The sequence below is a fragment of the Melospiza melodia genome, chromosome 9, assembly GCF_035770615.1.
Source record: "Melospiza melodia melodia isolate bMelMel2 chromosome 9, bMelMel2.pri, whole genome shotgun sequence".
NCBI classification, from domain to species: Eukaryota; Metazoa; Chordata; class Aves; order Passeriformes; family Passerellidae; genus Melospiza; species Melospiza melodia.
The window spans coordinates 12,096,911-12,110,784 of NC_086202.1; the positions used below are offsets into that span (position 1 = coordinate 12,096,911).

At 43.3% G+C, this 13,874-nt stretch overlaps 1 protein-coding gene across 6 annotated transcripts in view; it reads left to right on the forward strand.

Annotated features, from left to right (window-relative positions):
- The window catches only part of SH3PXD2A (SH3 and PX domains 2A), a 242,460-nt gene that overhangs the window by 107,911 nt on the left and 120,675 nt on the right, over positions 1-13,874 (forward strand). The window contains exon 1 of one of the 6 annotated variants that reach the window (XM_063163265.1): positions 829-919. The exons of the other annotated variants lie outside the window; for them this stretch is intronic. Coding sequence (XP_063019335.1) covers positions 900-919 — 20 coding nt within the window. The 5' untranslated portion in view covers positions 829-899. Of the gene's footprint in view, positions 1-828; positions 920-13,874 lie in introns of those variants that run through there. 6 annotated transcript variants of the gene reach the window in all.

A 13,874-nucleotide genomic window follows, 5' to 3' on the forward strand; every position in this document is an offset into this window, starting at 1 on the left:
ACAAATGTGTTGCTGGCTTCTTCCTTACAGCCTATCCTCTGCCCTGACCTTGCCTCCTCTCTGCTTCTCTGTGGCTCCTGTCCGGCTTGTGCCGTGTTTGGCTGCCTGGCTGCTCCCTGCAGAGTCATTTCCTACTGCTGCTGTGCTGGGTGCAAGCAGTGCTGAGCAGCTCACAGCCCAGCTGCAGCAAAAGCTGCAGTAAAAGCTGCAGTAAAGGCCTTTCCCAATCTCTCAGAATCTGGCCAGTTTGTTCGCTTGAATTCACAGCTTAGGTTTTCTGTTTTGGTGGTGATCCAGGCTTTTGAGTCCTGTGACAATAGGCAGAAGGTATTTCTTCCAGCCCATTAAATATCTCCAGGGTACAGCAGCTCACAGGCACAGAGCTGGAGAGATGTCTCAAGAAATCTCAGCATTTGCACTGGCTGACAGTCTCCTCCGAGCCTGCTCCTGCTGGTGGAGATAGCTCCAGGCCAGGTAGCTGCCAACAGCAGGTTTCCTTCATGTGGCATGGGAGAGACTGTAGGAGGACCCTAAATTCCTGTGTGGAATGGTGTGGGAGCTGTTCAGGCTGTTCCACATGGTGAAAGCATGGCTTTGCAAGGAGCTGGGGGGCCAAGGGAGCAGTGATGTGCCAGGCTGGGCACTGTGAGCTGTGTCACTGGGAGCGACAGTGGCAGTGTTCCCAGGGCAGCTGTCTCACTGCTCTCACTCCACCCCTGGGTTAGCAGCAGGGAAAGCAAGCTTCAAACCATCAGCCCTGGTACAGGAGGAGCAGTTCTCAGCTGCTTCTGTTTCCAAATTTGACATTTCAGTGTTTGGGCAAATGCCTGTGTCTGTAGGCACATGGCTGGGCTTGTGTCCTTCACCATGCCCGTGTAAGGGCCAGATCCTGCACTGCCATGGGAAAAGACACTGTGAGGTAAGAAGGAAGTGTGTTTTTATTTATCCTTTGTTCTAATGTCACTAAAAAATTATTCATTTACTGGATACTTCTGTTAATAATTATAATTACTGATAACTAAACCAGAGGTAGATTAATTTCAGATTTCTGCTGGGGATTTAAATTCAAGGCCAGGGTCAGGCCAGGGCTCACAGTCAACAAACAAAATCTCAGAAGCCAATTTTTTAAATGATTCTATTTTACTAGAAATAACAGAAATACCCAAAAAGCAGGATTAATCAATTAGACATTGCATATGGTTTACTGGTCTTAGGGCTTTTTTGCAGTGAGTTTCAAAGTATCACAGCCAGACCACTCTTGTGGGAGTTTGTTTTTTCTTTATGTCTAGAGCCAGTCTAAAGAGCAGATCAAGAGCCAAGAATTCAGTTCTCCAATACTTCCCTCTATAGAAATGCATGCAATCTCAAACAAGATTTCTGTTGAAACCACCACTAATAATATTATCAGATGAATTTAAAGCAGTGTTCAGTATCTGAGAATAATTTTCCTATGAGAATCATAAAGCAATTTTCAAATAATATGCAAATCCAGAAAAGCTAGGGAACTTACAGGGATGTGACATATTATGAGGGTTCATGCTGAAAATGCAGTTAATGCTGAAGGTGCCTTTACTAAAGAACAGAAATGCTCTATTGTGGTCTGTAGCCAGGAGCTTTAGTGATCATATCTCTGTCAAATAAATATTGGTGTAACACTCGGATGTTCTGATGCCAGGCAGCCACTGTAAAATGGAAGCTGGATTCTCCTCTTATTCTTCATGTATTACAAATTCCTGATAAGGATGCTGAACAGAAATAGCCAGGGTAATGGAGGGACCATGTTAAGGAAGCTGCTTTAGTTTATGAGCATATTGATGCTAAAGCACAGCTCCCCAATACACTATTTCTCTCCATAAGCATGACTGTGTCTATATACAGTTATTTCTGTTTCCCAGACCTGCTCTGTAATAACAATTCAATTACATATTGGTAGAGGAAGAAAACTTTTCATGTGCAAAATATCTGTGTTTATTCTGATTTGTTTGGTATGATGAAAATATTTTCTCTTACATTTAGTCCCTTATATTTCATTGCTTTTATTTCCCTTATATTGTATGGCTTTTGAATTGTGTTTCCCCATACATTGGACAGCTGAGTCTCTGAGCTGATGTGATATGAGGAAAGCTGGCATTCTTTTTTTGTGATTGCTCTTTCTTACAGGACTTGCAATACAGATAATTCAGACAATTTCCACATCATTTAGGAATGTGCTCAGCACCAGTTGATGACAATTGGCATTAGAGTCTGAACTTGGCACTGTTACTGTGACTGCTAATGCACACATTTTATTTGGGAAATCTGTTTCCCTTGAGAGAGACAGAATGGAAATTGATTTCCCTAAGAAATGCAAAATCAGAAAAGAGATAGAGGTCTTATTTTTCTTTGATTTTTTTTTTTACCTGGGAAGTAAATGATGAAACACAGAGTGGAAAAAATTCTGATTAAAGATTTGATAGCATAAGGCAGTTAAAACCCTCTGTCTTGAAGGGAAGAAAAATTTAATATTGTCAAAGAATTATTTATTCACCGAGGTTTAGGTAGCTAAGGATGCAATAATGCTTAGGGCTGTTATTGCCAAGAGCTTTGCTTGGCCACTCCTAATTAGTCACCTAGCTCTCACTGATTTCACTGGGAATTAGGCACCACAGCTCTTTGAGCATCTCCAGTGCAGCAGAGCACCTGTGTTTATTTTCTGAAATATACTTGGTTCAGGGCTGTATTTATTAGTAATATTTGGCCTCAGCACCTAAATTTGTGGGAAAAAAAAGTCTCAGAAGTGCTTTACAATGTCCTGCTCCCAGCGTGGGACTGTCACAGTCTGTGCTGAGAGGTCAGGCAGCCGAGGAACAGAGCAGGCAAGTGTGGCCAATGCCAGTGGTGACCCCCAGAGCAGGAGCTCAGTCCCTGGGCCATGGTCAGGTGAGGCTGTGCTTCCCCTGGCTGTGCTGCCTTTCATCAGTGCTCCTGATCTCTGCAAGGCTTGGAGATTGTTATCTTAAATAAACTAAGCCGATGCAGGAATGGAAAAAAGGAAATAACAGATTCATTACTTGTTATCTTCTTTAGTTTCACACGGGGCTTTCCCTTTTGTTTGTGGCATATAAACTGATTTGGACTGGGATATCAAATGGAGGGTATTGAAATTTGCTACTGGCTGCAGCACTGGTGATACCAGCAAATAACTCAGCCTTCCTGAGAAAAGATTGAATTTTTTTTTGCTACTCTTTCAGAAAATGAAAAAAGAAATTACACATAGATGAATATAAAATAATAAACCTGGGGGAAAACTGAAAGCATATTAAATGAAATATGTTCAGCAACCAGAAAAAAAACCTATAGAAAATGGCTGCTGGAGCAACATGAGCTTTTATCCCTTGCCTTGGGTATCACATTTGGGTTGGCTCATGCTTTTAGGCCTGACTGTGAAAGGACACAGAGCTGAGAGGAGCAAAGACAGTTTAATGTACTGACACTCAGCACTGGCGGCCAAGTGTACAGAAATAGCTTTAGCCTGGATTGGTTATAAGCAGGCTGCAGGGTTTAAAAGTGGGATGCTGTCATGGGCACAGGATGGATCAAGAATAAACAGACTTACTCGAAATTCATCAGTATGAGAATGAGATTAGAGCTCTGCCAACACCCAGCAGCTTCAGCAGTGGCACTGGACACTGCCTTGCTGGGGTGAAACACAAGAGAGTGTCAGTGCTGGTTAAATTTCACTGTTTATGAGCACAAATTAAAAAAAAAAATTTTTCTTTCACCGTACAAGTGTAGTGACTCAGGTGTTTTGAAATGCAGAGATGGTGCCTTTAGAAAAACTAAATGCCAAACATGTTGGCTCAAGATCTTTCTTCCTGTCCAGTAATTTTTACTCATATCCTAAAGGAGCAATCACTGCTGATGATTTGCCAGTGCCTATTTTGTAGATTAGAAAGTAATAGTTTGCTTACTGTTTAACTTAAACCATAAAATTTCTTCTTTCTGGAGAAGCTGAGTGGTTAATGCAAGGCACTGGGAAATTTGCTTCTTACTGTCTCATTGATTTATTTTGTGATGTTGGAAAGGCTCCTTACATCTCCTGGCTCTACCTGCAGAATGATTGCAGATTTAGGTTTCAGAGATTTGCTAAGAGGTTTTGATTCTGGTAAGGAAACCCCATTCTTTCCATAATACAGTTAAAGAGATGACCAGTTACAAAAATAATTTGTTTTAAAAAATCATCACTCAATGTTGGAAGAAACATTACTTCCAAAATCTGTGAGGAAAGCTTGTTCTGCTGGTCCTCCTAGATGCAAAACCAGTTAGAAAGTCAAAAGAGTAAATTTCTTTGTTTATGGCAGTGGGGGAACCCTGGCCTAATGAGGCAGGATTGGATCAGAACCAAAATAACTGGATTCAGAGATTATCAAGTTTGTTGTTAAGGATTTGAGGTTCCAGTTATCCTTGAGCACTCATTTCTAGAGAGGTTTGGCTCAATGCCACAGGATCTTCTGGAGTTCTCTGTTTAAAGGCAGGTGATGCTTGGTTTGCAGCCCACAGGGTTGAACTGCCCCTGTTGATAGACTCAAAAGAAATCTTTATTTCATACAGAAGAGAAATGTCTGGTCCTCATCTTCTCTGTGGATAAGCCTGGAACTGAGGAGAGGATGAGGGACAGGGACTTCCTTTTTTTATCTGGGTTTCTTGCTCTGGTGAGCCCCTGCTGGCAGGTTAATTGCACACTGTCACCATTGACTCGTCACCTGCCAGGCAGGAGGAGCTGGGGTGGGGTTTTCTATGCACTAACATGACAGAGTTGAGTATAGCCTGTCTTGTCCTGTGTGTGTCACATCTCTGGAAAGCCAGAACAGGCAGCTTACGTTGCAGATATGATTATATCACAGAGGAGAACTCAGCCTGTCAGGGCTTGTCTATGATATGGTCACACTGTTGTTTGATGAAGATCTTTCACTCTGAAGAGGAGGGTTCTAAGTTATCCCCCAGTGGTGCCTGGGGTTCAGATGGGTTTTTTCAGTGGTCTGCTCTCTTTGTGTTGATTGCTGTGTAATTTTGACATTGCTTGTCTGGAGAGTCCCTTTGTTTTTAGCACTGTTGAGGATCAGTAGCCTCACTGGTTATAAAAGTCTCATGTACACATGCCTAGTGTGACCCTCTGTGTGATTTTGACCTGTTTAGGGGCAAGGTAAGGCATCCCATTACATTTGATAGGATTTTATCAGGCTGTGCTATATGTGACAAGGGAAGGCATGCTTACAATGTATTTTAATTAAATGCTGTTTACCATCACAGGCCAGGTGGAGCTGAAATCTCACATTTATTTAAGGTGAAGCATTGCTGTCTGAACACTGGTAAGCAGAGGTGATGTTCCTCAGTGAACAGGACTTTGAGAGTCTCTGGCACTGCCCTTCTCATCCAGCACTTGCCTCTGAAGAGAAAGGAGGAAGCCTTAGCAATCAAAGGGTGCTGAACAACAGGCCAAGCAAGTCATGTCTCTCTGGAGAGCTGCTGCCTCTCCTGCATTTTGTTGAGATGAGAGCTAGGTTTTGGTTCTGGCTTGGTTGAATCATATTATTGTTTTTCAGTGTACCTGTCTTTACCTGTTCATCTCAGGCCACCAAAGAGTCTGTGCTAGAAATCCATTCCGTTACATACACAGGGCCCAGTGTTTTCTGTCTGTCACAGAGATTTGCATTCACCTCCCAATGCTGTTGCAGGTAAAAATCTTGTTTACAGCAAGCCTGGGAAAAAAGCCCAACTTTTGTGGCAGTAGGGAGCCATCCCCTGGATGGTGCTGCCCATGTCCCAGGTGATCTCTTTTGTTCTGTGTTCGGTCTCATAAGAAATGGGGTACCTTTAGGACTCTGTATATATAAAAAAATACCAGACCTCAAGTGTCTCTGGCTAAGGAGACACAGTGATCTATTAGTAGATTCATTTCCACCTTTTCCATCTTCCTGACTGCTCTGCTGCTGACTGTCTTTCATGCGTGCTGTTCCCAGAAACACAAGCAGAGGATCAAATAACAATGTGTTTTGACTCCAAACTCTGGAATGACTTATCATGTTATCAAAGCTTTTGATTTAATTGAAATTTCACAGATAACCCTAGACCTGCTTTTAAGTGCAGACTCAAGAGGCAGTGGGAATTCAATTAACCACTCCCCTCCCCCCTGCCCCATCACACCACTGCCCTCTCTTTTAATGCTTGCATCTTGTTGGGGAGTTTTATGGAAGGGATTTGCTACTGCTTATCTCCAGCTAGAGCTGTGTGTCTGGGTTCAAAGATACCCTTTGGTTTTGGGCCTCTTTCTTTTTCCAGTTATGCAGAGTCTGATTGGACTGACCCTGCTGACAGTAATGGACAATATAAGATCGACAGTGATGTAAGGATTGCAGAATTTGCTGTGTTAGAAGTAGAATTCTTTCCTTGTTTTCTTGTTCATCTCTTAAAACAATTGGCCTAAGCTCAGGAAGATGTTCATTTAAACAGACCTTAGATATTTAGTGAAGAGAGGATTGACTGTGGCTTTGCAATACTTTAGTATAATCTAATAAATGCTGGTTATTTGCTGGATTCTTGCAAGCTGTATTTCTTCCCAGCTCCAAAGAGTTTTAACAGCCACTGCAGTAATGCTGACTGCAGTGCACTGTGGTGAGCCTCAGAACATTGTGTATGTCTGATTACATTTGCTTTCAATTACAGTCTGGTGGGTTTGAAAAATCAGGGCAGTTCAGGCTCGTGTGGGAACCACCACAAAAAATCACCAGTAACCTGAGATAGCTAGTACTTGAAAATATAAAAGAAGAATAAAATGTTGAATGGTGGGGACCAAAAAAAGTATATTTTGCTTTATGAGAAGCCAACCATGGCAACAACTGTAGGATTAGAACAGCTGGGGCACCATATCTAAAAGATAAACCTTTTCCTTTCCCATCCAAGCATGCCAGGAGTGAGGTGTGAGTGACTCATGCCAGAGACAGTGTTCATCAGAGGCTTGAAGCTCTCCTGGTGCACTAGTGAATTAGCAATGCTGCTGTCTCTGCTGCTTCCCATTGGACAGATTGCTGGTTCTTTTCCTAAGGATTAGAAGGAAATCCTTACCAACAATCCTCACCAACATCATCCTTTCTTTCTAAGGAAGCTGCATAGTTCTTGAGGATGCTAAAATTTCAAAACACACTATTTTGTGGAGATGTCAATTATTCTCTGAATCCAACTAAAAGAGGAATTTTCTTTTCATGAGAACATTGAACCAAAAATGAGCCTCTCAGTTCCTGTTGAACTGTGGTCCCAAATCCCTGAAATCAAATAGTTTTCATTGGCCCTACTGAGGAGCAGGACGGCTGTGGAGTGAACAAACATGCACAGAGACATCTGGCAGGCCGCTTGGCAGGTGACCCTTCTGCAGTGGTGCCCAGGTCTCTGGGCTGGGACTTGATCTGCCTCTGGCAGTCCTGAGGTGTGTCTGGTGCTGCCTACACAATTCCTCAACTCTCCAGCAGGCAGCTCTGGGACAGCATCAGCCACGTGCATGATCCCTTTCTCCTGTGCCAGCCTCTGGCCAGCAGAAAAAGAACTCATGAATGCATCACAGTGTAAGCGCTGGTGCAACCCTTGGTTGGGGCATTGGGAATATTTGGGAGGTAAAGGAGGAGCAGGAAGGGTTTTGCTGTGAAAAAGCCCAGCCTCAGCACTGTGACACTGGCAGCGGTGCTGTGAATTTTTACCCCAAGTCAGGAGAATTATATCAGCTGCTCAGAACACGGGAGCAGAGAGTGGGGTGTAAGGCTGTCATCAATCCCTGAAAGTAAGGGGAAATGCAAAATGAGTAGTAACTGGGGCAGCTTTTACTCTTGTAGGGGGAACTGGTACACCTTGCCAGTGTTCTACATTTCTTCCTACAAGATGGGACATGTTAGCAACACAGCTGCTAAATTTGGGTGTCACATGAGTAAGAGAACTGAGCACTTTGTATAGTCCCAATAACAAGGTTCTTCAGCTGCACATGACCTCTGCAGTGCCTGCAGCTGACCTGGGTGCTGAGGCACCTTGCAGGGTGGATCTGGCTTGGTTCCTTCACCTCCACACATACCTAGCAGTGAAGCCAAGGACCAGGCTGCTGCTGGGACGCTGCCCACAGCTGTAAACTCTTGCAGCAGAGGTCAGTGGAAAGCTCTCTTGTTGTTTGTCTCACTGCACAAAGCCGGGCTCTGTGGGACCGGCACTTGGGGTGTCAGCGATGCTCCCGATGCAGCAGTGTCATCCCCTGGGGGAGGAGCAGCCCGAGCTGCACAGACCATCCCAGCTAATGAGAGGCTTTTCTTGCCAGCCCTGATAAATAAGCTTTGTTAATGCTCATTGTTACTGTGCTCTGCCCCTCTGGGTGTTCAGGAGGGGTTGTGTTACAGATGCTTGGTGAGGGAGGACAGGGTGACCTGTGCTGGCCAGTGAGAGAGCCCCAAAGGTGAGCCTGGGCTTTAATGAGAGGCAGACATTCAGCAGATGAGCAGAAAGCCTTGAATCCCTTCAATAAAGTCGTATGTCAGAGTGAGGAGTTGCAAGAAGTAGGAGTTCTGAGGAGAATGGAGATAAAAGGAGGCTTTCAGGCAGGAGAGAGGATTACTGCTTTTTCCAGATGTAGAATTTGCATTTGGAGAAGGAGAACAGCCAAAAGGCCAGGCTGATGAAGGATGCTTTGTGGTGCTTCCAGCCTGTGAAAAAATGCAGTTCTTTGAAAGTTATGTGCTTTTGGATTGTTAGGCAAGGGATGAAATGGCATCATAGGAGCAGTCCCTTTCCCCCTCTTCTTATGGAAGGCTGGTCTCCAGTGATTTATATAATTAGTACTTGTTTTTCTTCCCTTTTTTGCCTGCTTTCTCTTAAGGCTTTTTTTTTTTTTTTTTAATACAGTCTTGGCTCAATCATTCAGCATCCTCATAAATCAGATAATTTTGTCCTTGCAGATTCCTGACAAGTAGTTTATATTTAGTGTTTTTGTGGACAGGCATATAAACTACTGAGCCCTGGTTTATTGCCCAATACATCCTGATCTCTGGCAGGATAAGCAGTGTTTGAGAGAAGATTGAATTAATATCAGCAAACAGAGAATTTTGGGCTTTAACAAACAAGCGTTGCTTTCTGACATGATTTTGTCTATCTGAATATATGCTCAGAAGGTCTCCAGTCTTACCTCCACTTCAGATTCATTCAGCTCAGATGATCAGTTTAAAAGAGGACTTACCCGAAACAGACAAAATAAACCCATTTAACAGCTTACAGCTCTAGTGGTCCTTTGCAGGTTTCCTGAAAAAGTTTTGCCAGTCACGTCTGTTTCTTCTTTTAAGGCTTTATTTTCAAAACATCAAAGCAAATTCCTGGTTTTGAATGAAGTAGGACACAGCCCAACAGACACACATGTCAGAAACATTTCACCTCGAGAGTAATGCAGCTAGATAACACTAAACTTGCTGTCAGCCTCATCCCCAGAGCAGCCTCCTCCTCCTCCCCCAGACATTAGTGCACGTGGGTAGTTTCCTCACAGTGAGTAACTGTATTGACTTCAACAGGAGCACATGTGCTCCCAGAGTTATTTGTGTGTGTATGCATGTGTATGTTTGTTTGATGGGAATAAAAATTCTGGAGAGGGTTGGGATACAAAGGAGGTTCATTCATCAGTAGCCCCCTCTACAAATCATGTATTAATTCTTCTTTCTTGCCTGGAGATGGGCAGGTATGAAGTATGTACATGCAGGCTTTGGGGCCAACACAACAATTTTAACTGGAATAAGTCACCGGCTTTCAAGGGAAGAGGGTAGGTAACATCTACTTGTGGAGACTTTTAAACACACATATCACAAAACAGGAGAAAGGCTTAATTGGCCTGATCATTTAGAGGTTTGATATAGCAAATAATTTGTGTGTGCCCTGGATGCTGGTTTTATGTATTTGTTTTTACAACTTTTTAATTTAAAAAATTCCAAAACCCAACTAAAAAGGGCATGAAAGCAATTAGATGTATATCTTCATCTGTATCCTTGAGGAGGCCTCTTAATTCTGTAGCTGTAAAATCAGTGAAGCATCAATGCAGTCTCCATAAGGGAAAGCAGCCTCTCTGAGAGAAAGCCATAAGCACAAGGCTGTGAGGAGCACCTTTGTTTGGCTGTGCTTGCTGAAACATCCTGTCAGATACCATTTCCACTGGGGTCTGTTCACTTCAGCCAGCATTGCTCTGTGAGCAGAGGGAATTCATCCATCAAACAGGGCTTGGCAGGCCTCATTCCAGTATAATGGACTAGGTCATTGGAAGGTGTCTAGTGTGTGTTGTAGGCAATTTGCTTATTGTCTCCTGTTCTCCATATGTACCGAAATCTTTTACATGACATTTTTACATTGTGCTTTGTTCTTATCTATTGCTTTCTTTTAGCTTTCTTACCTGGCTGCTTTATCTCTGACTGCATCAGCTTCTCTGCCTCATGCTGGCATATCTTTTCTTGTGTCTTTTTTAGCTATCTCTGTTTTTTAGCTATCTCTGTTTGCTTAGGTTTTTTTTGTTTGTTTTTTTTTTTCCTTACCCTCATATCCTCATATCCCTTGGATATTGTTTTCTTTTTTCTCAATATGTTCTGTGCTGTTTCCCCCAGCATTGCAACACTTACTTCTATTTGTCCCACTGGTGCTCTGTTCATTGGTTTTATTTGCTCTCTGATGTATTTCTCCTATCACTTTCTCCCTTCCCCAGATCTTTTCATCCCCAATACCACATATGAGATAACAGAGGGATGACAGAAGGTACACAACTCGTCTCATTACTGAATTAGATGTTTGCATAGAGTACAGCCTGAGGCTGTAACAGAAACTGGGAGCAAACCCTGTGCCACCCTCATACGTGTTAGTGGCTCTGATGACTGACCCTCAGAATGTGGGGACACCTGCTCTTTTGCCTTGCTGGAGGCATCTCTTAGGGAGAAAAGAAGTCATGGAAAACTAACTTGGCAGAAATAAAATCACCAAGGATTTTTGCTGTTTTGTAACCCGTAATTTTTGTAGAAGTTGTCTCTGTGGTCTGCCAAACAGAAATTCATCATCACCAGCCTGGAGTTCCTGGGTAATTAATCTTCTGGGGTGGATGAAGCTGGCTGGGTTTTCAGTCTGCAGGCGTGGAGAGCTGTGAGCTAACCTGCAGCACTGCTGAACCCTTTCTCTCTCCCCTACTTCTCCATTTTCCCATGACCTTAGGAAAAAAAAAAAAGAGAGAAATCCCCACTTCATAGCTCTTTTTTTTTTTTACTAAATCACACTTTATGGAACAGGGTTTTAATGCTGTATGGTGCGTGTTTAATGATGTCCACATGGGTTTGTGGGTACAGGAATTAAATACATAACGGTTCACGATGACATAACACGGAAATGCAACTCCCGCCGTGCTGGTGTGGAGGCTGTAAAGGGTTATTAATAAAAATGAAGGTTTTAAATAGAAAACAAGCTTAGCAGCACCGTTTTGGCCTCAGGCCCATCTCTGAGTGATGGAAAAAAAAAGAGACTGGAATATATGGTCTTTCCTCAATACATGAAAATAAATACATTTTACCACCATCCCCTGCTAAACATTTCAGAGAGAAAGCTGCAGGCCTGATGCATGGCATCTCTCTTCAATCAGAGCCTGAGCTCAGGGAGGTCTGGAGGGGATATTTCAGCAGGGTGCAGGACACATCAAACAAATACTAAAGGGGAGATTGATGCCTTAGATTATTAAATCGGGGTAAGGCTACAATGTTTTGATTGGCAAAACCTTTCAACAGTTGGACATTAGTATTTCAGAAGAGCAAGCCATTCTGTTTGTGGGTGAGCCAGGAAAATAACAACTCACACAGTTTGGGGGAATGACCTCAAGGAAATCCCATCTTGTCTTGTAACTAGAGTTGCTAGATCAGTTAGCCAAGAAAATTACATAATATGCCTATTAATATTAGAGACAAAGAAAAGCAAGTTTACTTTTCTAAGTTCAGCCTTGTTCTCTCTGTAGTTGCCCCAACATTTTGTTTTAAGTGTTTGGAATAAATGAGACAGCAGTGGATGATGTGCTGAGCATCTCCCTCTGAATGCTGTGTCTGAGACATCTCTCACTGACTTCCCAGTGATTGTTAGCGACAGGAACTGTATGGGCAGCACCAGCACTAATTGAACGTGTCCTTCTGTCTTTACCAATGTTTTTGCTGCAGTTTTAGCTGGTCCCAGAGCAAAACACAAAGATATAAACCCACAGAAACTAACTCTAGAGTGTGTGGTTGGGGATTTTCCACTTTGTGGACATCTCTAAATTACCTCCAGGTTGTAGACCAGGACAAGATCAATGCTTCACTGCAGTTGCATAAGGGTCAGGATGTGACTGGACCAAAAGTGATTTGGGAAATCCGTGCACTCACAGCTGTGTCCCCCTGCTCAGTCTGCTCACATTCTCCAGCTCCAGCCCCACGCTCAGCTCAGCCCATGGTTGCACCCCTGGATTCCAGCAGACAGCTTTCCCCAGCAGATGGCCGTGGAGGATGCAGAAGGAATGCAGGAGGAATAAGACTTTCTTGCTTTATCTCATGTTGTCTGGGCCAAATTCCCACTCTCTGCCAGTTTCTTGGTGCCTCCAACTGTTGTTCATTGTGAGGCACAGATGTTGTTAGCTCAGTGGCTTCTGTCCAACCACCAGATACTTCAGCAGAAGAAAAATGGAAGTGAAATTCAGGCTGAACAGACGGCATTGCTTTTTTCCCACCTGACCATAGCTGGGACAGTGAACAGAAATGTGGGAATGTGGCTCAAAGTACTCTCCCTATGCACCAAGCCCTGTGCTGCTCTGTTCACCCTTCAACCTCCTGGCTTGAAACCAAGATCCTCCTCCAAAAATTGGCTAGAAAAACTACTCCCTGCTTGTGTTCTGACAGAAGAGATGGCTGGGCTCTGTTGCACAGGGCATGCTTCCACCCTCTTGCTGCTGTACTGTGGGTCATCTCAGGCACAGCTAAAGCTTCTGGAAAATGGTATTAAGTCTATTTTTCCAAATTTTTTTATGCTGACAGATGTCAGTTGTTTGTCTTCTGAAATTGGTCTTTTCAAGAATAGGTATTATGTCCCTTTAAATAGCACAAAGCACATGGGAACAGATTATTTTTGTCACTAGCTGTCTATAATCTATCTTATTTCTTTTTTTAGTGAAACTAAAATCTTCCCAGGGATTGTTCCTAATAATAATACTGAAAAGAAAGCATCATGTAAGTCATCCAGCATCAGCAATGGCAATAGTACTGCATTGCCCTTCTATAGAGTTATCTCACTCTACACCTCGAGGTATGGCCCAAACATGAACGCTCTCAGCTAGACTGTGAAATACAGGTTTTATTTTAGAACCAGGGAAGCAAAAGTATGAAAGTGGTTTTGAAAGGTCACCAAGGATAGAACAGGAGCCAGAAGGTCTGGATTTTAGCCTCGTGTTGAGACTCTTGGCATACTTTCTGCCATTTGCCTCTGCAAACACCCCTAGCATGCCAGCAGTTTGACTTGCTGATATGTTACTTCAGGATCTACTGGAGCGGGTCAGCGTCAATGGCAATTTTTGCAAAATTCTATATTTGAGGAAAATGTGTTAAAGAAACATTGAACTTGTTTGCCCTAGGTTTCAGGATGCCCTTGAATTCTCTGCTTCAACCACTGGTCTCACAGTCCTCTAAAAAAACCACACACTCACCCCCTGCTCGTCAGCCTGTGAAGGGGGATCTTTAGCTCAAGATTGACCTCACCCTGTTGTCTTCTTCCCCAAACTGTGGTGAATTGCCTGATCTGAAGTCCCTCCCCTGAGATAAACAGCAGGTACCTGTGCAGAAGCAACA